General features: G+C 43.7%; 1 protein-coding gene across 1 annotated transcript in view; it reads left to right on the forward strand.

The window, feature by feature from the left end:
* Nucleotides 1–22,669, forward strand: part of COL19A1 (collagen type XIX alpha 1 chain) — a 334,061-nt gene extending 311,392 nt beyond the window's left edge. The window contains 5 exon segments of the mRNA XM_065401717.1: nucleotides 7,152–7,313; nucleotides 8,470–8,536; nucleotides 16,033–16,161; nucleotides 22,204–22,281; nucleotides 22,533–22,669. Coding sequence (XP_065257789.1) covers nucleotides 7,152–7,313; nucleotides 8,470–8,536; nucleotides 16,033–16,161; nucleotides 22,204–22,281; nucleotides 22,533–22,669 — 573 coding nt within the window.
* Nucleotides 22,670–23,956: the final 1,287 nt, after the last annotated feature.

The following is a 23,956-nucleotide window of genomic DNA, read 5'->3' on the forward strand; positions in this document are numbered from 1 at the left end:
TCCACCACCAACTCCTGAGAGTGGTATGGGACCCACAACCTTGCCTGCACCATCATCATCCCAAGCCCAGGCACGGAGAGAGCGCAGGTCTCCACCTGCTCCTAAGATGTGTTAGGTGCTGCAGGAACAGGCTAAGACTCCCCGAGAAGGCAAGCCTACCATGAAGACCCCTGGCGGGGGAGCACCACCAGTCGCCAGACAAAAAATGTCGATCTCCACTGCATAGAGCATCCAGAGACAGGTCCCAATCTCGTCGTTGGTCGCTCTGACTCTCCTCCCAGTCTCCTCGGTGCTACTGTCCGGCACGGGGTCGACGCTCCCCATACTATGACCAACATCATTCACCCTCTCGATGATCCCAATTGCTGGAACCATGGGAATGCTCCCCATCTTTTGCTGGTTTCCATGGCACCGGTCTCCTCAACGCTGATCTCCCTGGCACCAGGACCACACTCCCCGGTACAGTCACCAGTCAATTAAGCCTCGCTAGTGATCACCGGTAGCCACGACCAGTAAACAGACGTAGGCATCGACGGCTCCTCCCTGGTTGCCAGAAGTGGTTCCTCTGGCACGGAGGCTCAGTTCAGCCCATCGCCCCGGTCTCAGTGACAGGATTGGGCACCGGAGCCTGCTCCATCATCCACAGCACCGCATTGACAGCAAGGCCAGTGGCCAACGCAGTTTCTGTATTGGGGAGCATGGGGCATTCTGGTGATGATGATGCCCCTTCGCATCGCTCCTCAGTGGCCTCGTCGGAGCAGCGGTAGGCAGCCCCACCAGCACTGGGCCTGGTACCAGAAGCCCATTCTGAGGTTGGGGTAGAGCATCCCGTACCCAACCCTAAACCTCCCTCTCCAGCTGCGGCCAAGCCCTCAGTGCCTCCACCAGAGGCCAAGTCTTCCTCATCTTCCCCGGATGAGTTGGTCACAGGACCTTCCAGGGCTAGCCCCTTGGATGACTTTAGGGAGCATCAAGCCTTTCTGCGGTGGGTGGCCGAGAAGTTGGGTGCAAGTCAAGGTGCAAGAGATGACTGAGCAGGAGGACATCCTTTTCAGTGTCCTCTCGGCCTCCATGCCTGCCCAGGTCGCCCTGCCCGTACACAACGGGGTCCTCAAGATTGCCAAGTCACTGTGGTAGACCCCATCCTCCATCCCGCTCACCTCAAAACGGGCCGAGAAAAAATATTTTGTGCTGGCCAAAGGTTTTGAGTACCTTTATACCCACCCACCCTTGGGCTCGCTGGTTGTGTCTGCAGCCAACAAAAAGTACAAGCAGGTCCCCACTGCCTCTACTCCCAGAAATAAAGAAGCCAAAAACCTCTATTTATTTGGCAGAAAAATTTATTCAACAGCCAGCTTACAATTCCGGGTGGCGAACCATCAGGCCCTGCTGGACCGATATAATTTTGATTTTTGGGACAGTCTTAAAGAGTTCCAGGATTCCCTTCCTGAGGGTCAGGCTCAGGAGTTTGGCATCCTGGTAAAGGAAGGTACCATGGCAGCCAGATGTTCCCTGCAGATGGCATGGAACTCTGCAGCGAGGATGGTCGCATCAGCTGTGGTCATGCAACTCAGCTTCTGGCTCCAGGTGACGGGCCTCTCCCAGGAGATGCAGGCCTCAATTCAGGACCTCCCCATTGATGGAGTTGGGCTGTTCTCCGATCAGATGGACGCCAGGCTACACAGGTTGAAGGACACTAAAGCTACCCTTCGCTCGTTGGGCATGCATACCCCGCAGTCTTCCAGAAAGCCATTCCGGCCTCTGCCGCTGTCAAGGTCTTGGCAAGCCCATCAGGGATCTGTAAGAAGAAGGGACGCTGGGTTTAGCCGTCGCTGCCCTTCTTCCTCCCACTCGCCAGCCAAGCCCAGACCCGCTAAGTACCTGGGGGGGCCAAAAGCGATCATTTTGAGGGTGCGCTCGGTAGCGATGCCCCAGTCATCCAGACGGATCCTGCCCATCCTTTCCTCAACTGCCTTTCTCCCTACCGCTCGACCTGGTCGCGGGTTACATCAGACCGCTGGGTCCTGGACATAGTAGCTCAAGGCTATACCCTGCAGTTTTTGGAAACCTCTCCTTCCCGCCCCTTGCTTCCACGTCCCTCTTCAGGGACCCCTCTCATGAACAACTCCTGGTTCAGGAAATCAACAAGCTCCTGCAGTTGGGGGCTGTGGAGGTGGTTCCTCAGGAAATGGAAGGAAGAGGATTCTACTCCTGATACTTCCTAATCCCAAAGGCCAAGGGAGGCCTCAGACCCATCCTGGAACTGCATGGCCTCAACAAGTCTCTCAAGAAGTTGAAGTTCTGCATGGTCTCCCTGGCCTCCATTATCCCGTCTCTGGATCTGGGAGACTGGTATGCCACTCTCAATTTAAAGGATGCTTACTTCCATGTCTCCATATTCCCAGGACACAGACGTTTCCTGCGTTCCATAGTGGTCGGGCGCTACTTCCAGTTCACAGTGCTACCCTTTGACCTGTCCTCGGCTCCCAGGGTGTTCATGAAATGCATGATGCTGGTAGCAGCTTATCTCAGACGTTCAGGGGTCCAGATCTTTCCATCCCTTGACGAATGGCTCATCAAGGGCAGGTCTCCGGAGCAGGTGCAAAGAAGCCTCGATTTGGTGCGTTCCACCTGCAGCAACCTGGGCCTGTTAATAAACATAGAAAAGTCCATGTTAACACTGGTCCAGCGCTTAGAGTTTATCGGAGTGGTTCTCGACACCACGCAAGCCAGGGCCTTCCTTCTGGAAGCACGCTTTCAGGCCATGTCAGATCTCATTTCCCACATAAGGAAGCACCCTATCACCACGGCCCAAACATACCTGCGGCTGATGGGCCATGTGAGAGCATGCACGTACATGGTCAGTCATGCCCGGCTTCATCTGCAACCCCTGCAGACATGGCTGGCAATGGTTTACGTTCCCAGCAGGCACCCCCTGGACCGAGTGGTCACGGTACCGAACCATGTCCTCTTGTCCATGGACTGGTGGTTAGCCCCCACGTCAGTGCTGCAGGGAGTTCCCTTTGTGTCCCCATCACCGTTACTCACCCTAGTCTTGGAAGTGTCAGCTCTGGGCTGGTGGGCCCACCTGGGCGAGCTCAACACCCAGGGCTGCTGGCTGCAGCACAATATAGCCCTTCATATCAATGTCAGGGAGCTCAAGGTGGTGCTCGTGGCCTGTCAGGCATTCTTGCCCCACCTGAGAGGCAAGGTGGTGCAGGTCCTCACAGACAATATGGCCGCAATGTATTACATCAACAGGCAGGGCGGCACCAGGCCTTCGGCCCTGTGTTGGGAGACGCTCGGCCTCTGGAACTTTTGCGTGCGGTATGCCATCCATCTGGTGGCCGCCCACCTACCTCCATGGTCGGGAATGCTGATGTATGCCTTTCCGCCAGTGCCGTTTATCCACAGTGTCCTGCTAAAGGTAAAACAAGAAAAAGCATCTGTCATCCTCATAGCCCTGGCCTCGCCAGCACTGGTTCAGCATGCTGCTGAGTCTTTCGGTGACCGACCTGCTGTAGTTACCTCTCTGGCCGGATCTGCTGTCCCAGAACCACAGCAATCTGCTGTACCCGAACCTGGCATTGCTGCACCTGACGGCGTGGCTGCTGCATGGCTAAGTACGGATGAGCGGGATGGCCGCCACGTGGTCGTCCATTCATACGTTCGCATCACACTATGCGCTGACCCAGCAGCCTCAAGATGACGCTGGCTTTGGCAGTATAGTGCTACAAGCTGCACGATGGTGAACTCTGAGCCCGCCTCCATTGATCATGCTTGCAAGTCACCTAGAATGGAATCGACATGAGCACGCACTCGAAGAAGAAAAACGGTTACCTACCTTTCGTAACTGTTGTTCTTCCCGCCCTCCTGCCCTCCTGCCTCTCCATCGGAGTTGTCGGCAAGAAGGAACTGAGAGGGTGTGGGCTGGCAGCGCCTGATATACCACAGCATGAGCACGGCACTCTAGACAGTGCCACAGCCGGCCCTACGGGTACCACTAAGACAAAAATCTCCGACAACCGTGCACGTGGGCACGCACACACCTAGAATGGACTGGACATGAGCAACACATCTCAAAGAACAACAGTTACAAAAGGTAGGTAACTGGGGTTTTTTTGTTGCAGTTATAGCCTTTCCACAGTTCATTATGTCTGCACACTTACCAACGACAATTTAAACCCCAGTCAGAAATTCATTATGATTTCAATTAATTCAGTAAAACATCACAAATCACAAGGGTCTTTATAGTGAAGCTCTAATTATAGTGATTAATAAGCTCTAACTCACTGGAAATCAGAGATTTGGAGGTCAAATGACTGATAAAAAGAGATCTCTAACTTCCTGCTGTACATCCTTCCCTTTCTCTGTGTCCTTTTTATCATGCAGTCTTTAAGTATCTATGCTTACTCCTACAATGTACAGTTACAATTTTACTGTGAGTGAGTAATGCTTCAAATCTCTGTATAGTTAACTAATACTTCATTGTATTGCATCCTATTAATCCAACTAATACACTTGTTTACTTTGCTCTTATTACTGTACATTCAGGATTTCATCCAAAAAAAATTAATAAATTCTTTGTACTAGTCACTTCCAATTGTGTAACTTAACATTAATTTTAAGTGGTGCAGCAAGGAGAGTCAGTGACCCTTAAGGTCCATCATTTGTTTATGAGCAGTCCAAATACAGGACTTGCTGCATTCTGTTCCACTGCTTAGGTTCAGCAGACTAATAACAAATATATTAAGTCATTTTTAAAGATTTAATTCCTTCATACAAAACAAATTAAGTGACATCTCAGCCAGGAACACACAAGGCCTGATTAAAGCTGTTGCTGGCTGAAACATTGACCTTTGATTTGTTTTGTTTGCAAGGAAGTAAATCATTAAAAACAACTTCTTCTATCTGCTATTATTTTGATGAACTGAAACTGTGGAACACACCAAGTCCAGAAAAACATATCCACTTAATTTCTTACCATTTTACCATCAAGGTCAAATACCAAATCTGTTCAAATGTCTACTGTATTTCTTTTCTCTAATTTGTGCCTCGGATATTGAGTCTATATATTCCTTATTACAATATCATGAAAATGGCACATAAATATCCCATTGATTTATCATCACCTGACTCAGTAGAAACTGTGTTGATATGATATATTTCTTTCCCTTCCCTTTTTGTGTGCACTAGAGCAGGAGTGGCCAAAATATGGCCTATGGGACAAATGCAGCCCACAGAGTTCTGCAATGCATCATATTGCTACACTCAGTCTAATAGGGAGGCATGTCCCATTGAGAACACAAGTCAAATTCCAGTGCAGCTCTCATTTGGGCACAGCTTGTAGATACTTGCCGTACTGAATGCTAATTCGTATTCAGCTCCCCTTAAAATTTCATTGAACTATTTTTTTCTCTTTATAATATAACTCCTGTTAGCCTATTTATATTTATATTGTGTCCCTTCTACCCTGTTTCATGTGTTACAACCTCTACAACAGTGGTGGGCACTTTTTGGCCTGAGGGCTACATTGGGGAATAGAAATTGTATGGTGGGCCATGAATGCTCACAAAATTGGGGTTGGGGTGCGGGAGGGGGTAGGGCTCTGGTTGGGGGTGCGGGCGCTGGGGTGGGGCTGGGGTTGAGGAGTTTGGGGTGTAAGAGGGTGCTCTGGGCTGGGACCGAGGGATTCAGAGGGCGGGAGGGGGATCAGGGCTGGGGCAGGGGTGCGGGAAGGGGATGAGAGATTCGGGGTGCAGGAGGGTGCTCTATGCTGGGATCGAGGGGTTTGGAGAGTGGGAGGGGGATCAGAGCTTGGGCAGGGGTTTGGGGTGTGGGGAGAGGCTCAGGCAGGGCCGCCCAGAGGATTCAGGGAGCCTGGGGCAAAGTGGGGGAGTTTTTACTCACCGGGCGGCGCTCCGATTCTGCGCCGGCGGCGGCATTTCGGTGGCGGGGGGCCCTTCAGTCACTCCGCGTCTTCAGCAGCACTGAAGGGCCCCCCGCCGCTGAAATGCCAGCGCCGCAGACTCGGAGCACTGCCAGGTGAGGAAAGGGATTCTTGGCCAGGGCTCGCGGGGCCCCTGCGGGGCCTGGGGCAAATTGCCCCACTTGCCCCCCCCTCTGGGCGGCCCTGGGCTCAGGGGGTGCAGGCTCCGAGCGGCGCTTACCTCAAGCAGCTCCCGGAAGCAGTGCCATGCGGCTGCTTCTGGGAGCTGCGCGGTGCGGCCCCCGACCCGGCACCCCAGCTGGAGCGCCGGAGCAGGGCCAAGTCACATGGTGCAGCCCCCGACCTGGGGTCATGGTGGGAGCTCATGGTTCCAGCTTAAAACAGCTCACGGGCCGTAGTTTGCCCACCCCTGCTGGTATTAGGGTCTGCTTTAAGTCTTAGAGAGAGAGAGAGATTAAGTTTTCTGTGGTTCTAGTCGTTTAATAGTTTGGCCTGATCCCATGTGACTTTAGGCAAGTCATTCAGTCTCTGTGGGCCTTAGATCCCCATCATCAAATGTAGATGATAGTCCTTCTACCTCATTGAGTGTTGTGAGGATTAATTAAAGATTGTGAGGTGCTCAGATACTATGGCAGAGGGGAACATAAAAGTGTGATCGATTTGATAGAAAGAAAACTGTTAGACTCTTGATCAGGCATAACCACCCAAGAACTTTTAACTTTATTTTCATCTATTTTAGAGAGAGACCATGTTTTGAAACCCAGTAATGCTTGGTGTAATCTTTCTGCATGGTCTTTTATTTCATTCTTGTACATCAACATTTTCTTCAGGGGTGCTGGAACAATTTGTATAGTAGGGGTGCTGAGAGCTGTTCAACCAAACTGTAAACTCTGTATATGATGTAAACCACTTCAAGCCAGTGGGTACGGCAGCACCCCCAGCATCCCCACTTACAGCACCTATGATTTTCTTTGTCGTTGAATGTAAACATTACAACAGATGAAAAGAGAATATGGTCTCCTTTGTTTTTCAAAGAAAGCATCAGCTTCTGAATTATTTTCCAAATATGATTCACTCTCCAAATGGACATTCAGTGTCATTCAGGAGAGAAGAAGTTTCTTCCCAACATTCTTGATTGAGTTTTCACATTGATTGATTAATATAGAACAACAATCTTCTCTATGCTTCTTATTTTGAATAGGGAGATCAAGGTATTCCAGGGGACAGAGGTCCGCAAGGTGAAAGAGGAAAACCTGGCCTTCCAGGAGAAAAGGGGGTTATAGGACCTGCTGGACCACCAGGAGACAGGGGCTATCCAGGATCACCAGGTCATCAGGGTTCCCCAGGTTCCCCAGGTCTTCCGGTAAGAAAATAAAGTGCTCTGGTTGGTTGCTGGGGGAACCTAGAGAAGTAAACACTGTGCGTTCTGGGGAGCAGAAATGAATCCATATTTATCCAGTACAACTCATCACAAATACTAAAGTTACTTTGAGCTGTGTAATTGTTCAGTTATCAAATGAAAAAAAATCAGTGCAAGCAATCAAGCCATCATTTTTTATTTTCTTTTTTTTTGTTAGTGTTCTATACCTGAACTGTGATAGTCTCTGCTAGACTGAAAATAGCTTAAGTTCAATTAATTAAATTTTGCTTTTGACAAATTGGATAGATGATTACTCGATACAATTAGTTTTATAAGTGAAGCTTCATAAAATAAAGACCTAAAATATAAGTGAAAGTATGTAAGAAAGAAACACATCCCAACCCTCTCCCCAGAAATTAGTACCTAAAAATAACACTCAATACTTTCTAACACTGCATTTCTTCATTCACACGCCTTCTGTTTTTTCCACACACACACCTTTGTGCTCTGAATATTTATTAACTTGGAAGACACAATCATTCAGATAATGGATATTTCACCCTGCTGTGGTTTGAGTTATTCATCATATCAGCATTGATGATGCTATTTTTGTTATTATTATTTATTTTTTGTATTAAAGTAGCTAGTCCCCAACCAATATTAGCGCCTCATTGTGCTACCTGCTACACGAACATAGAACAAGAGACAATCCCTCCCCCCAAAGAGTTGACAATCTAAATAGACAAGCAACATACAAAGGGTGAGAATGATAAAACAACATTATTGGACATCTTTAGAAAGTTTTTCACAGATCTGATAGTGACAAATTTGTGCTCAAACATATGACACAAAAACATGCTTATTTTAATGATATAATCTGAAAATGTTGCTGCTTATATTTCATGGGATCAGTAATTGTTCATAATATTATAGTGTACCTGCAATAAACAGCCTTTGCAGCTAATTAAACACCTTAACTTCTCTCAGTGTTTAATCTCCAGCAAAAGCTTTATGTGCTTTCCTTTGTATACTCAATGCAACTACACTATCCCTTGATTAAATTTATCTATTCAGCAGCATCAGACATGTTGCTTTCAGAATGTTCTGTTTCCACATTTGTAGATTACTGATGTCTGTCCCCTGTTGGTTTTTCCATCAGGCTGACACAGTTTCATTTGAAGAAATGAAAAAATACATCAAACAAGAGGTTCTTAGGGTTTTTGAAGGTAAGGAAATGAAATGTTGTACAACTAAATGTAAATCTTATCTTCTGTTCTAGATGTTTACTTCCGTATAGTCTTTGTGTACCTTTTCTAAACAATTGTGCAAGAACATCCTTTCTGCTTGATTGACTATTTACACTTAGGTATAATAAAAGTGAAAATCTAATACAATCATATTAAAACAAATAACTGTTACTGCATGTTCAAAAATCTGTTAACCAGAACATGTAATACAGCTTAACATTAAAAAACAAAGATTGTTCAAAATGTTAATAGTAATAGCAAAAGTAAAAAAAAAAAGAATAGAAATTAAAATTTGAAAAATAATAAATAATAGTTGGAATGTGAAGGGCCTGATCCCACAGAGGTAAAATTTCCATTGTCTTCTTGCATTAACTGGACAACGTTTAGGACTGTGCAATTTTATTTCCAACTAATTCAGAAGCTCCCCATTAACTGTGTATTGATTTAAAAGAAAACAGTTCATATACGTTGTTAATGAAGCCACAGCTTCTCTTAAATTACATTAACTGCCATTAGTTTTAAATCAAAAGCAGCTTCAAAAACAAGGTAGCATTTATTAAATTTAATTTTTTCCCTTGTGTCTTAGATGGTAAAGGTATAGCTATTAAATGAAGGTTGTTAGTAATTATGGGTGGCTTTTAAATGAAGATATATGGTATTTACATTTTTATTCTTATTCTGCTATGCTCGGATATGTAAACTGTGTTCTGTGTTTCCAGATTCTTACATCCTGCTGATTTCTCAGTTTCCCATTGCTTGTACTTTTTGCCTTATATTCCTTATTTTTCTCACAAAAATTTTAATTGTGTTAGTGTTATGTAACTTCCTTTACATCTCATTGGAAGACTTTCAATTATGTGCTTTGATTGGTTCATCAAGTTCATTAAGGCACAATTCCAGTCATTCTGTATTTACTGTGGCCCTTTTTCTTAAGTAGTGAACCATTGTCCTGCTTGTTTGTTCACTGTTAAAGACGGGTGAACTCATTTGGATAAAATAAAAATATATAATTACCCCAAAGATTAACCCAAAATGCAAATATAGGCCAAACTGCAGCTGGGTTGAGGTTCACTTTAAAAAAAACAAAACTATTTTTCATGTTATACACATCTATCCTTATTGTTTCTAGTCAGGGCTGGAAGCAGAAGCACCAAATAGCATGAATAGCTGTAGCATTTCTGACCTAGCCCAAAGCAGGTAGGGAGGAACTCAGAATGCTAGGATTTTACATCAGTTTTGGGCAGTAGCGGCATAACTCTGAGGTCAATGAGCATGGCCAAAGCTGCATTCAGATTTTTCCGTGTCACTGTTCAGACTCTGGAGCAGATCGGGACATGGCTACGTTCTCTTTTCCCTCCCTCAGACTGTATTGCCCATCCCAGAGTGGTCAGCATCTCTCTCTGGCCTTATCTACACCACAGTTTTGTCACCAAAAGGCAGATTTTAGCGACAGAAAAATGCAGGTGTACACACTGCAATGCCACTTTTGGCAACAAAACTCTTCAGTTTCAGCGACAAAACCACCTTGACTAGAGGCATAAAGCTTTTTGCGGCAAACTTAAAGCGACAAAGCATCAGTGTAGACATTTGTGTAGAGCAAATCATTAATGTGGAATGCTTCTCTCTTCCGCACTACGAACACAGAGGCAGGCAGGCAGCAGGCAGGGGTGGATGTGTGTGTGCATGTGAGAGACTGCTGTGCTGTACAGAGTCAGGGAGGGAGGTGGGGGCTGATGTCGGGATGTCCCTCTCCCCCCTCCTCAGGACTGGTAGCTTCCTTCAGCTGTCTGCACTTAGAGACAGCATGCCGACACACTCACTCTCCCCCTACACATACTCCCGCAACCCTGGGTGGCGGGTATAATAGGCCAGTGGAGGCTAAGTCTCCATTAACCCAGGCCATGGCCCTGCCAATGCTCCGCGGGGTTGGGCTGGTGCTCAGACTGGCTGGGCCCGGAGGTTGGGACAGCTGGCGTGGATAGAGTGGGCCAGCTGGCAGCTCGGGGAGGTTCGGCTGAGGCTCCTCCAGCCGTGGGGTGGGGAGTTTTGGGCTCTGGCGGGGAGGGTGGAAGGGACAGAGCATGGGCAGGGCCTTGGACAGAAGGGGCAGGCCCCGGGGGCTACTTCATGCACCGCCTATGCCTTCAATACACATTTCCAACCCTCTCTCTCTCTCACACTCCCCCAACACACACACTGTCTCTGTCTCTCCCCCCCACACACACACACGTTCCCTGTCACACACTTCCCCCTCACCCACTTCAGTTGAAAAGCAGCTGGCAGTCTAGTAAGATGCCCATGGAACAATGGGATTGAAAAACCTGCATCATGTGACGCTGTGCCTTCCCCATGAGGCATTGCAAACCCTTCCCAAAACACCCTGTGGCCAATTGTACAGTGGGATAGCTACCCACAGTGCACTGCTCTCTGTGTCAGTGCAAGAGCTGCTAGTGTGGATGCACTCTGCCGACACAAGGAGCATAGTGTGGACATGCAACAGCGGTTTAATTAAAGTGCTTTAATTAAAGCAGCATAACTTTTGGTGACAAAACTCTGCATTGTAGAAATTCTCTCTCACTCACACTAAAGGTTTTGATGGGAGGCCTGGAGGTTGTTAAGGAGACACAGAAAGCCTATTCTCCCACAGTATATCCATCCTTGTTTTATATAGCTAAAAGGTTTGGGTATTTACTGCCACCTGCTAATCAAAGACTAATAACCTGCAAAATCTTCCAGTGAGATAGTCTGTCTCCTTCATATTAACTCTCAAAGTCATAGGCAGCCATCTAGTTAGGGTTGCCAACTTTCTAATCGCACAAAACCGAACACCCTAACCCTGCCCCTTCCCCAAGGCCCCACCCCTTGCTTACTACATTCCCCCTTCCTCGGTGGCTCACTCTCCCTCACTCTTCACTGGGCTGGGGCAGGGGATTGGGGTGCGGAAGTGAGTGAGGGCTCTATCTGGGGGTGCAGGCTGCGGGTTGGGGCCAGAAATGAGGGGTTCAAGGTGTTGGATGGGGCTCTCCGCTGGGGCAGGGAGTTGGGGTGCCGGAGGGGGTGAGGGCTCTGGCTAGGGGTGCAGACTCTGGGGTGGGGCTGGGGATGTGGGGTTTTACAGTGCAGGAGGGGGCTGCAGGTTGAGGCAGGGGGTTGGGGTGTGGAAGAGGGTACAGGCTCTGGCCTGGGGGTGGGGCCGAGGGATTTGGAGTGTGGGAGGGGGCTGCGGATTGAGGCAGGGGGTTGGGGTGCAGGAGGGGGTACGGGCTCTGAGTTGGGGGTGTGGGCTGTAGGGTAAGGCCAGGGATGAGGTGTTTGGGGTGCAGGATGGGGATCTGTGCTATAGCGGGGGGTCAGGGTGCAAAGGGGGGTGAGGGCTCTGGGCTGGGGCAGAGGTTTGGGGTACAGGAGGGGGATCTGGGTTTGGGGGGGTCTCTGGGCTGGGGCAGAGGTTTGGGGTGCAGGAGGGGGATATGGGTTTGGGGGGGGTCTCTGGGCTAGGGCAGAGGTTTGGGGCGCAGGGCCCTGTGGATCACAGCTGTCTACAGTGTTTCCTGTAACAGCTGTGTGACAGCTACAACTTCCTGGGCTACTTCCCCATGGCCTCCTCCCAACACCTTCTTTATCCTCACCACAGGACCTTTCTCCTGATGCCAGATTGCATTTGTACTCCTCAGTCCGCCAGCAGCACGCCCTCTCACTTCCCACTCCTTGCATGCCCCTCACTGACTGAAGTGAGGTCCTTTTTAAACCAGGTGCCCTGATTAGCCTGCCTGTCTTAATTGATTCTACCAGTTTCTTAAATGGCTCCAGGTGTCCTAATTAGGCTGCTTGCCGTAATTGGTTCCAGCAAGTTCCTGATTGTTCTGGAACCACTCCTGTTACATTACCCAAGAAAAAGGGACCTGCTTAATCTGGGGCTAATATATCTGCCTCTATCACTCTCCTATAGCCATCTGGCCTGACCCTGTGACAATATATGTAAAATAATAATTAAATTTAACTACACCTCTACCCTGATATAACGCGACCCGATATAACATGGGTTCACATATAGCGCGGTAACCCCGGGGCTCCGGCAGCGAGGCTCGGGCGGCGCTTTAAAGGGCCTGGGGCTCCGGCTGCTGCAAGGAGCCCCGGGCCCTATAAATCACCGCTGGACCCCTGCCACTGCTACCCCGGAGCTGCGGCAGTGAGGCTCGTCCGGCGATTTAAAGGGCCCGGGCTCCCCGCAGTGGCCAGAGCCCGGAGCTCTTTAAATCACCGCTGGAGCCCTGCCGCTGCTACCCCGGGGCTCCGGCAATGGGGCTCCAGTGGCGCTCTAAAGGGCTTAGAGCTCTGGCCGCTGTGGGGAGCCCCAGGCCCTTTAAATCACTGCTGGAGCCATGCCGTCGCTACCCCAGGTCTCCGGCAGCGGGGCTCGGGTGGCGATTTAAAGGGCCCGGGCTCCCCGCGGCCAGAGCCCCAGGCTCTTTAAATCACTGCTGGAGCCCTGCCGCCGCTACCCCGATATAACAGGGTTTCACCTATAACGCGGTAGGGATTTGGGGCTCCCGAGGACCACGTTATATCGGGGTAGAGGTGTATTAGCTAAAATTGTTTTAACTATTAGTTATAACTGTTAGCTAGTTTAACATTAAACTTCCGCCGTAATAATGTGTATAGTATATCATATGTATGAGAGATAATCGAGAAATGTATTTAAGCTTCACTTTTTGCACAGTTGTCTCATTCCAAAATATCTATTTAATTGTCCTTTCTCCATAAATAAGTTAGCCTAAAGAGTTATAATGTCCGTTCTTTAGAAAACTACTACGCATGTTAACTGCTTTTCTGCATGCTGTGTGTTTCAGATGGAATTGTCATGTTAACTTCAGTCCTTGGTGTTGAAATATACATTGATACTCTCTTTACTCTTTGACATGTTTTCTTATTTATGTCTCCTCTTTACTTAAGAAATATTAAACCGTTCCTAAAAGGAGTTGAGATATTGGCTCAAAGCAATAATTAATTTATGTTATTTGTGAGTGTTCAGCCTCTGTCATGAATTCCCAAAATATTTGCAAATTGTGAATGTTTCATGAATTTAGGCGAGTTTATTCAGCCATTAATTCTTACTGCAATGTAGTCATTTGCTGTTCTATTTTAAAAGTTAGTTATCTAGTCAGGAAGCAGAAGTAATGCCATGTCATTTTGGCAGATCTCTTCACAGCATGAACGATGATAACCAAATAGTCAAAGCAAACCGTTAATGACAACTCATAGTTTGAAAAATATTTGTAGAAGCTATTCATCACATATATACAAATAGCAGACACACTTGAAAAAATCAGGACTGGTTTATGAACAATTCATTTACCAAAAAAGGATTATTAGTCAAACAAATACATCAATCAACTCTAGCATGTACACTAACTTCTCTAAAAAGCAACAGAGGGTCCTGTGGCACCTTTAAGACTAACAGAAGTATTGGGAGCATAAGCTTTCGTGGGTAAGAACCTCACTTCTTCAGATGCAAGTCTTCAGATGCAAGTCTGAAGAAGTGAGGTTCTTACCCACGAAAGCTTATGCTCCCAATACTTCTGTTAGTCTTAAAGGTGCCACAGGACCCTCTGTTGCTTTTTACAGATTCAGACTAACACGGCTACCCCTCTGATACTAACTTCTCTGACCTTAATTGTGAATGCTCTGCTGTTTGTATTCACAGCTGGCACTAGTTTTGGTGTGGATGTTGAACACCAATAAGGCCTGTTTGTTTGTTTTTTCCTGTTTGAGGAATAAATTAGTATACCCTTAAGAGAGAATTTTCCTATTCCCAGTCCTCAGTGGAAACTTACTTTCCACCTGTACCTTCTCCTTCCTCCCTCCCCCCCCCCCCCCCCATCAGTTGGCTCTGCTTGGTTTATGATGGCTTGATATAGCTCCCTCCTTCCCTTCTGCCATAGTGGTTACTGCAGAGCAAAGTTAGGGTTGAATGTGCAGCCTTCAAAGCCCTGCAAAGCTCAGGAATCAAACCTGTCCCTCTAACATGTCAATCCAGGCACTAACAACTGGGCCAAACTTATGCAGAATAATATTTAGTGTGTTACAAGATTGGTGTAAGCCTGTTTCTGTAGTCACTCTGTAAGTGGAACTCCCACCGATGAGAATGGGAGTCCTGTACTTCGAGTGGATACAGGATCAGGCCCTATGTTTGTGTGTTGTCATTCTTGCACAGAAATATTAAAAAAGCAGAACTTGCATGCTATAGAAAGCCATTTGTGCATATGTTTTTCTATGCAGAACATCCAGCATCATAAATACAGTGATTTGGAGTCATTCATATGCCTGGAACCCCACAGTTGTGTTTCAAAATAGAATTGTATGTTGCCTGTTCTCTGCTCCATTTTTCACTTTAATATTTTATTTTCTGCCCATGCAGCTCTTTATTCAAATTCTCTGATGAATGGAATTCAAGCCCAGAAATGTTCTGACTTTGAGTTAAAGTTTTGAATCCACAACATTAGAATGAATTACGAAATATACAGTAACAATCTTTGACTACATCTAAAGAGTTAATAAGGCAGCCGCAAGTGGATTATGTTGTCCCTAATTGGGCTAGATGGACCATTGGTCTGGTTCTCATGTAATATTAATATTTTAAATTGAAAATCTCTGCAGCAGACATGGTTGTAATTAGGAAATTGCCCAACCACCGTAAGCAGTTTCTTTGCCACTCCAACAACTAGCCCAAAAGCTAAATCCTGAATATGCCACTTCCAATTCCTGTATCTCAGAGGCAGTGAGCCAGCAAGACTTAGTGGAACCCACATGGTTTTTCTTCATTAATGAAGTCAGCATTTCCTCATTCTCCACACACTGGGAAATGGGTTACTTGCATCCTCCCTGACAAGTCAAGTGTCTGACAACTTTGACTTGGCTCTACTTTTAACTGTGATCACTTTTAGGTTTGACACCTTCAGACACTCCATCAGGTCAGCAAGGTAACCATAGAGGGAAATTCACCCCAGTGCAGAGGTCAGCCAGTACAAGGATGTGTAGAATTTAAGTCTAACTTAAGCCCTGTTTTTGTACCTTAAGTGGAATTATAGATCTTGCGTGGACTCTCTGCACAGGAGTGAATTTCATTCAGGTTATATACTGTTCTATAGCCATGTATCTGTATACTTCTATCACCAGGAGATGGTGGGAACTGTAAATAGTATTAGTGTTAGTGCTTATTCATTAAGTGCTCAACCCTGGGAGGTGTAAGCACTCTTGCCATTAATGTCAAAGGGGTTGAAGGTTCTCAGTGCTTACAGGAGTATCCAACACCTTGTAAGATCAAGGTATTATCTGTTTAAAGGATTAGCTAAAATCACTTCTGGTAACTAGTTCTGGATTAGTCTGGAAATCGAGGCTGGAGTTTTAGTGATTTTCATATGTTGTGCTACCAAACCTCTTACACATTTTCTTTTCTATGTCCTTTGTTAATGAAGAGAGGATGGCTCAGTTTGTATCCCAACTGAAGCTGCCAGCTGCAATGTTAGCTTCCCACGGTCATGGGAAACCAGGTCCACCAGGAAAAGATGGATTACCAGGGCCACCAGGAGAACCTGGACCTCAAGGTAGGGTTTCTAATAAAATGTTCACAGGTATTGTGCTTTTAGTCTTCATATACTTGCTAATGATAGTTAAATTAGCACTACGTATCTAGCTTCCTAATGATTAACTTTTAAAACCATACTACTGCATTTCCAGAGTAAATCTATAAATTAACCCATAGCAAATGTGTGGTATTTCCTTATTAAAAATGCCTAATCAATGCATTTTATTCTAATAAATGATAAAGTTTAGATACTGACAGATAGCTTATCTAAACCTGCTATAGAAGTGATTTGGTCCAAAACACATTCACATGGAAAAAAAACTATACCAGTGCTCAATTGTAGATCTTAACATATCTGATACACATTTCTAGCAAGCAGGTTATCTCCTGAGAAGCAAAGATTTGAGCTCTAAGTCTGAGTTCTTGCAGCTCTGATCCAGAGACAACACTGATGAGAAAAGACTGAGGGAAAGAATATTCCCCATATAATGTATCTCTCTTACAGTGAAGTCAATTGGATTTTCACTATATTCAAAACTGCAAATTGCACAGTGCAGTGCACTGAAACAATTTGGGACTTTGATTCTACTGTACCGTCCTTCACCATCGATGTAGTTTCACAGAAACTGAGTTCATTATAATTGGATTCTCCTGTACTTCATCACAAACCACACTAGCATGGGAAATTAATAGGAAAAGAATGGCAGAAGAATTTATAAAATATATATAAATGATTTGGGGATAGTATATAATTTTCAGTATATGTATAGGTAGTTCTTTATTATTATCTTTTGTTAGTTTGGTCTGCTCTGGAGTCAGAGCAAGTCAGACTGGAATGAAGAACATGAAAGCAAATCTGAAGATGTGTGGAGTGGAGAGCTAAAAGAAGAGTAAAGACTATTAACACTGATAAGAGCAAACCCTTGATTGAAGCTTGAAAAATGTGATGAGCTCAGAATAAGAAGAACAAACAAGAATAAAGGCTCCAGGAAGGCAATAAAAGGGATTAGAGTTTTGCAACAGTGACTTGTTAATTATCTAAGTATTCAGATCACTGTAAATGGTCAACTTTAATGCCACTGTTGGATTGTTCAATGAGTTTGTACATGGTGGATACTCTCAGAAGTAGCAAACTGTAATATGAATTACTTCACGTTAGTGAGTTTCAAGAAGTGAAGATGGTAGCTATACTTATAGAAAAATTAAGCTTATTTTTGGTGCTTTATTCTTAAGTAAAAGTAGTGCCCCATTGACACAGGATTCCCACATACTTTACCCTTCATTTCAGTACACTGTTTATAAAATAACAAGACTTGAGCTAAATGAGAGGCATTCCCACCTCTGATGCATAAAAAATAGACGTGTTGATATAAAATTGCACTTTAAAGAAAAAGCAAAAGTTTGACCTACCTACCCCTACATCAGTAGTGAGAAACCAAAGAGGACACACAAGCATTAGATGCCCTTCCCTGCTATGCCTGTTCATTTCATTCTTGAGTGCAGGCAACAAAATTTAAAATACTGAACAATCAGAGACAATTAAAAATGTAGTAGACAGACTCTTCAGGGAAGCATGTAACATACATGTATGTCTAGTCTCAGCAAGATAGCATGTTATGTGCATGTGTGTCTAGGTTCAGCAGGGTATGTTCATGTGCACACCTGGTATACCAGAGAGATAATGTACACTGGATTGGTTATTTTAAACTGTAGTTCTGCCATTGTTTTTTGAGAAGAGTAAAGGTTGCCAGTGCATAAGTGCTTCAGTGCTCAAATTAAAAAAAAAAAAAAAACATTCATACTTAAGAGATCACTAGAACATTGGGAGCAGATTCATAAAATTTTAATGAAGCCCAGAATTGTTCCCTGCAAGCCTTGACAATGTTCCTACAATGCAAGGAAAAACTGATGTTAACCTCATTGGTAGGTGCATCAGACAAAATGTATCAGATACAAATAATCATGATGTTACATTAGGATTGGAGTGAAGTGGTATAATATCAACAAAAAATACAGAACTAGCAGTGAAGCTGTTAGGCTTTATGTAATAGTGAGTGAGACTTTTTTACATTTCTTTTTCATTTTTTAAAAGTAAGTATACAGTACGAATATTGTAACATACCATACCATAAGGCAGTGTTACCAGTGAAATGTAAAACGCCAGCTTAATGAGAGCCGTTGGTACCCCGTGGACTTTACTATACTATAAGCGGAGTCTTAAAGGAAACAAATATCATACACAAATATATGCAGTTGATTTACAAGTTATTTGCAGCAGTAGCATTCATGTGAGTCTATATTGTGTTCAAAGTTATAGTAACGGACTTAATCAACTCCATTGATTTAAGTGAGTTTGCACAGGTGTAACAGAGCAAGAAGGGAAGGGCAGAGATCTTTCTGTATGAAGCAGTTTGTTTTTCATATATCATATTACACCAGAGTGTAAGCAGTAAACATGATCCTTGCAGCCACAGATTTGGCTGAACTGGCCCTACACACAAAATATCCAGGGGAGCTCAGACAGGAGAATTTTGTTCTTCAACTGTTTATGGTATGGTCTCTTGTATTTAAGAGTTCTTTAATATCTAGATTATTTACACAGTAAAATGCATCAGATATTTTGGCATTGTTGTCCTTTCCCTTCTCATGTATGCTAAAGAGCCTCATATTTCTCTAGACACTACTCTTGTAGCTCCCATGAGTATCAGTGTGGGGAGAAGAGACTCAGGACTGCATACAAAAAATCTTGTTGAAGCTTTTCTGAATTAAATAACTCAGTGACTTTTCTCCTCCAAAATGCTCAGGCATGTAATTGTGCTCTCCTGAATATATACTATTGGATTAGAGTAGTGATGCTGCTGACAGACTATTAATGATGATGATATTGGCAGTTAGCACTATATTGAAACTGTATGTAAAATTCCAGTCAAATCAGTCTATGAGAAGAAAACAGCACTCTACCATTTTAGTATATATTTTCTGCACACTACTCAGTGTTTACCAAAACTATCCACATATTATACTGGTGGACCTAAATCTTCTGGGTATTTGTTGTTTTAAGAATTACAACAAAATAAAACTTCCAGAACACAATTAAAAGGCTTTAGGGAAACTGTTGCCTTTGTGAGCGTTTTGAATTAAATTAAAACCTGTTACTGAAATTGTAACTCTGCCAACAGAAAATACACAGCATCGTATCTGTGCCTGGGTTTTTTGTAATGAACCTAAAACCTTGCTTAGGTGGATAGTTATATTCCTCTGTGCCTCATATGAGTTTGTTAAAAATTTGCTCAGGTAGATTGTAATATTATCCTCCAGAAGTGTAATCATGGGACCTACTTCTGCGTAAAATATACCTCATATAAAATCGACTGTTTTATTGCAAGAGTTAAATACTGGATTGTTTCAGAAAGGTGCTCCAATAATATACTTACATGTTTTTCTTATTGTTCACACACTGTAAAATAAAGCATTATTTTTAGAAAAGTTACCTGAGAAATGTTTTATTAAATGTTGGTATCATTGAAACTTACTATGCCAATATGTACAAAATACTCATTTGTATATGTACTCAAACACAGTTAGCCATTGTTTATACTATTTTCACTCATACAATGTGCCTAGGTGGACTGCTGTATATATTATTGGTTTTGAGGTTTTTTTTATTATTGACTTGAAATTCAGTAATGTTTACAGAATTTGTCAATCTGCCTCAGTCCCTTTCTGACCACGTTATTATGTACACATGATACGCTATAGAGATTGTAAACATGATGTATTTCAAATGTGATTTCTTTGTGCCCCATGCATATAGAAATACAAAACATAAATGATTAATGGTAGCACTGTTTTGTTAAAGTATAATTAGCTGGGTTTGTTCTGATAAACTGTACTCTAACTACTAATTGTAAAAATAAGACGCATAGAGGTATAATAAATAGGCAATGTAATCAGCTTCTTAATTATGTGATTGACCTTCACAAACAGTAGCAACTGCAATGAATTGCACAAAACTTCCATAGCCAGCTAACTTATGTAGTCACAAATACTGTTAATCATGGCAATTTAAAAACAAATTCAAGATCCATTACTGAATATAAGCTCCTTCACCTTTCCTATTGGGGGTTTCACAGTTGTGTGTGGATGTCTTAGACAGTTCTGTTTAATGGGGCTCGGCTACCAGAATGCACGGCTGATGTAAAGAGAGCTTTTTTTCTCTCTGAATTATTCAATTGCTTGTTTTCTTTTTAGATACCTGCCTGTTTTGTGTATGTCACATTGCATGCATATTCTACTGTTTGGGATTTTATGTACTCCAATTATCATTTCAGTGTTGAAGGGGAATGTTGGGATGTTGAGAGAGGAGACTAAATTACCAATTGCTGCTTTATTCTGAGACAAAGGATGATGGCAATTGATAATAGGTTTTCTGTTGAAATTTAAGATGATCTTGTGTTTAATAGAAAAATTGTATGAATCTGCATACCATTCTATTGTATAGTTTCATTTGGTGCCCACAATAGTTATATGTCCTCCCATTTTCTTCTTGAGTTGTCACATGAAGTAGTGTTGCCATGTAGTACTGCTAACCGGCTACTTCAGCCATACAGTTGCCAGTCCCTTTATTGTTCAGATAACAATTGACTCAGTGCTCATTGGTCACCTCACAACCCTTCTCTTCTAATTTTCCTCTCATCGGGGGACAGCTGCTCCACAAAGGAGCAGCTTACTTGACATAGTAAGACACTGGAAATATATTGGTACCTTATCCACAGCAAATTTAATCTTCTCTGTTGCAATTCTATATTTAACCAGGGATGGAGCATTAATTCTCAGTGTATGTCACCACCCCACCCACTTTTACTCTTGCATGGACGAGGAGGAATGGGCCTCCCAAAACTCCCTATAAAAGTTAAGTGTTGGTATCAGATTTGTTATTCCTCTTAAATTATATTTATTTCCCATCAGTCATTTTGCTTTAATGTAAAAGTCACAGGCCTATTTTTTGACTATGAGGGAAATTGTAAGGAATATTATTATTTCAGTGACCCTTGTACTGCTATTCTAAGGACATCCAGAGTTTTCCCAGCTGAGACAACTTGACAACTTGCCAAGAAACAGGAGGGCTGAACCTAATTCTCATGCAGCTGGGGGCTGAATTTGTTTGCATACAATTGAACAAACGTAGCCACTCATTTTCAGTACAGAGTAGTGGCCTGTGCAGAGCGCAAATCCAAATGTGCCATGCATAGTTATTGAGCATGTGAGCACTAGTCCGTTGCATGCTGGAACCTATAATCTTCACAGGCTCTAACAACACTGTATTAAAAGTGAAGACAGCTGTAGATGTACGCTATAACTAAAGGGCTCCTCCCCCGCCCCCCATTTATATAGTGGCATAGCTGTGCATAGTACTTTACAAACCCTCAGAAGGATGTAGGCCCCGCCCAAAAATCTTACAATCTAAAATACACGCATAATACAAATGATAAAAAATTAGATGCAGTAGCTCCTGGGAGATGTTGAGCTACCAGTGGTCAGAAAGTTGATTACCTTGGTATATAAGCTATCCTCTGGCATTCTATTCTATTCACTACAATGAGCACATTGTAGCGAATTAGGTTAGTTAAACAGACTGTCAAGTCCCATAATCTTTCTTTAGATACATCATAGGCAGGTTTTTTACTTTTTCTACTACATCTAAGTTTTTGTTTGGTACCATATATCATTTCACCCTGTGGTTAATATTGAAGCAGGATATACGTTCAGTTTTTTTATCCTGGAGTCTTTACCAAAGTAGCAGAAAATCTTTGGAAAGGGTGAGGCCAATTGATCCATTGATACTCTTCTGTCTCAGGATCCATCAGTTACTGGTAGAAATCTTCTCATGTGTAATAAAAGGAAGGTAAATAGTACAATAGCTGGATTACCAGCCTCAGAAAAAATGGGCATCAGTTTTCACATGTTTGTTTTGGTAGTTTTGTGTCAGTAAGGTGCCTAGAAAAAAGATTGTTATAATTACTGGGCACTCTTATTCTTTTTATCTTTTTATCCTTTGTAGGTTACAGAGGACAGAAGGGGGAAAGAGGTGAGCCTGGTATTGGACTCCCAGGTAATCCTGGTCCACCTGGCCCTTCAGGTAAATGTCTCTAGCTTTATCGTTGTATGCAGTCTTTGGACGTGATTCTGATCTCACACCAGTTTTATACCAGTGTAATTCCATTGATTTTCATAAGGTAACCCCTGATTTTCTTTGGTTTGAGGTCAGAATCAGACTCCATGCCTCTTGCTGTTTAGTTGGTGCGAAGGAGCAGGCTTTTGAGGATACCAAGAGGCTCATCATATGCACAGTGATGATGTCTATGCTAATTGCGATCTTTATTTTATCAGCCACTGGTGTGCCAGGCCTCCCAGGCACTCCAGGATCACCAGGTCCCCAGGGGCCTTCAGGGCCGAGCGGAAGGTGCAACCCAGCAGATTGTTACTATCACGTATCTCAGGCTCGACAGCGTGCCAGTGGGAAATAAACATCCCTCCAGAGACACTTTGGTTCATGTTTATACCTTATTTCCCTTTATGAATCAATTTAATCTTCATAATACTTAGTGCATTTTGTCCATATATATACTGTACAATATATAGACATTTTATAGAGCACTTAGATCGAGCCTTTTACTACATTAATTGCCGTGTTGGAGTTTTGATATGATTTTGTGAGTTCATTCCATGTGTTATACTTTTACTGTTTCTCTGGTTTAGAGATGCAACAGGCCCAAATAGTTCTTATGAGCTTTTCTCTTCAAACAAAATTTATTTTCTTACAACTTGATGATCTTAAGACAGTACAGATTTTTCAGTCTTGTTAATACTGGTTTTATTCATCTTATTACAGAGTGAATTACAGTTGTAGAGTTTTTAAATTCACATGCTCACACTGAAGTTTATTTTCTTAGGTAGGGTGCTGGGGAACTCTGTTCATACGAAATGTTACTGTTCACTTCAGAAAGTCATGGCATAGGTTTCCACACCCAGCTGACCTATGCTTACAAAGCACACCCAGGACATTCAAGCTCGCTTGAATTGCTTCTGTGGAGCCAAAGGGGGAGATGAAGATTTTGTTATGATATCCTCTCTACCCTTGTGCACCATATTGCTGGATTCAGACTGTCTGGAAATTTATCATATCTGGCCAATAAAGGCATTTCCTATCACTGAATGATAATCTAGTTCAGAACTGGCTCATTCACTTAACTTCAGGTGCATAAATCCAAGATAGCCAGTTGTTGGGGGTTTGGCTTTATTTTTAGCTTGGAACTAAATTAGTGATGGCACATCCTTCAACAAATAGTTATAACCATATAATATGTGGTCTCCGAGTTGTCTACACTCAAATTAATCTGGTAAGCAGGCATTATCCCTGCTTGCAATGTAAAGACCTTTTACTTTAGAGTGTAGGTACTAGACAATGATAGGGTCAATGAGGCAACCTTTAAAACTCAGCAAGTGGTACCCGGGCAACATGTATTTCCTTGATGACCTCATTACACTAACAGTACGTGCCAAAAAAGGATATCTGTACAGGGACAGATTAGAATGCAAAAAGACTAGTTGGATGGCACAAGACGGCTTGGAAACATGTGAAAATCACTTTGGAATGGCATCATGGAGCATAACTGGATACCGTTTACAAACACTTTGTGTGACTCTTACCATGGCAGACGCTATCACTAGAAAACAAAATAGAATGAAGTGAAATGAATCCTACAGACATTTAAGAAGTGGATCATTTAGCAAACGGTCAACAACAATGAATA

The sequence above is a fragment of the Emys orbicularis genome, chromosome 3 (assembly GCF_028017835.1).
Source record: "Emys orbicularis isolate rEmyOrb1 chromosome 3, rEmyOrb1.hap1, whole genome shotgun sequence".
Lineage (NCBI taxonomy): Eukaryota > Metazoa > Chordata > Testudines > Emydidae > Emys > Emys orbicularis.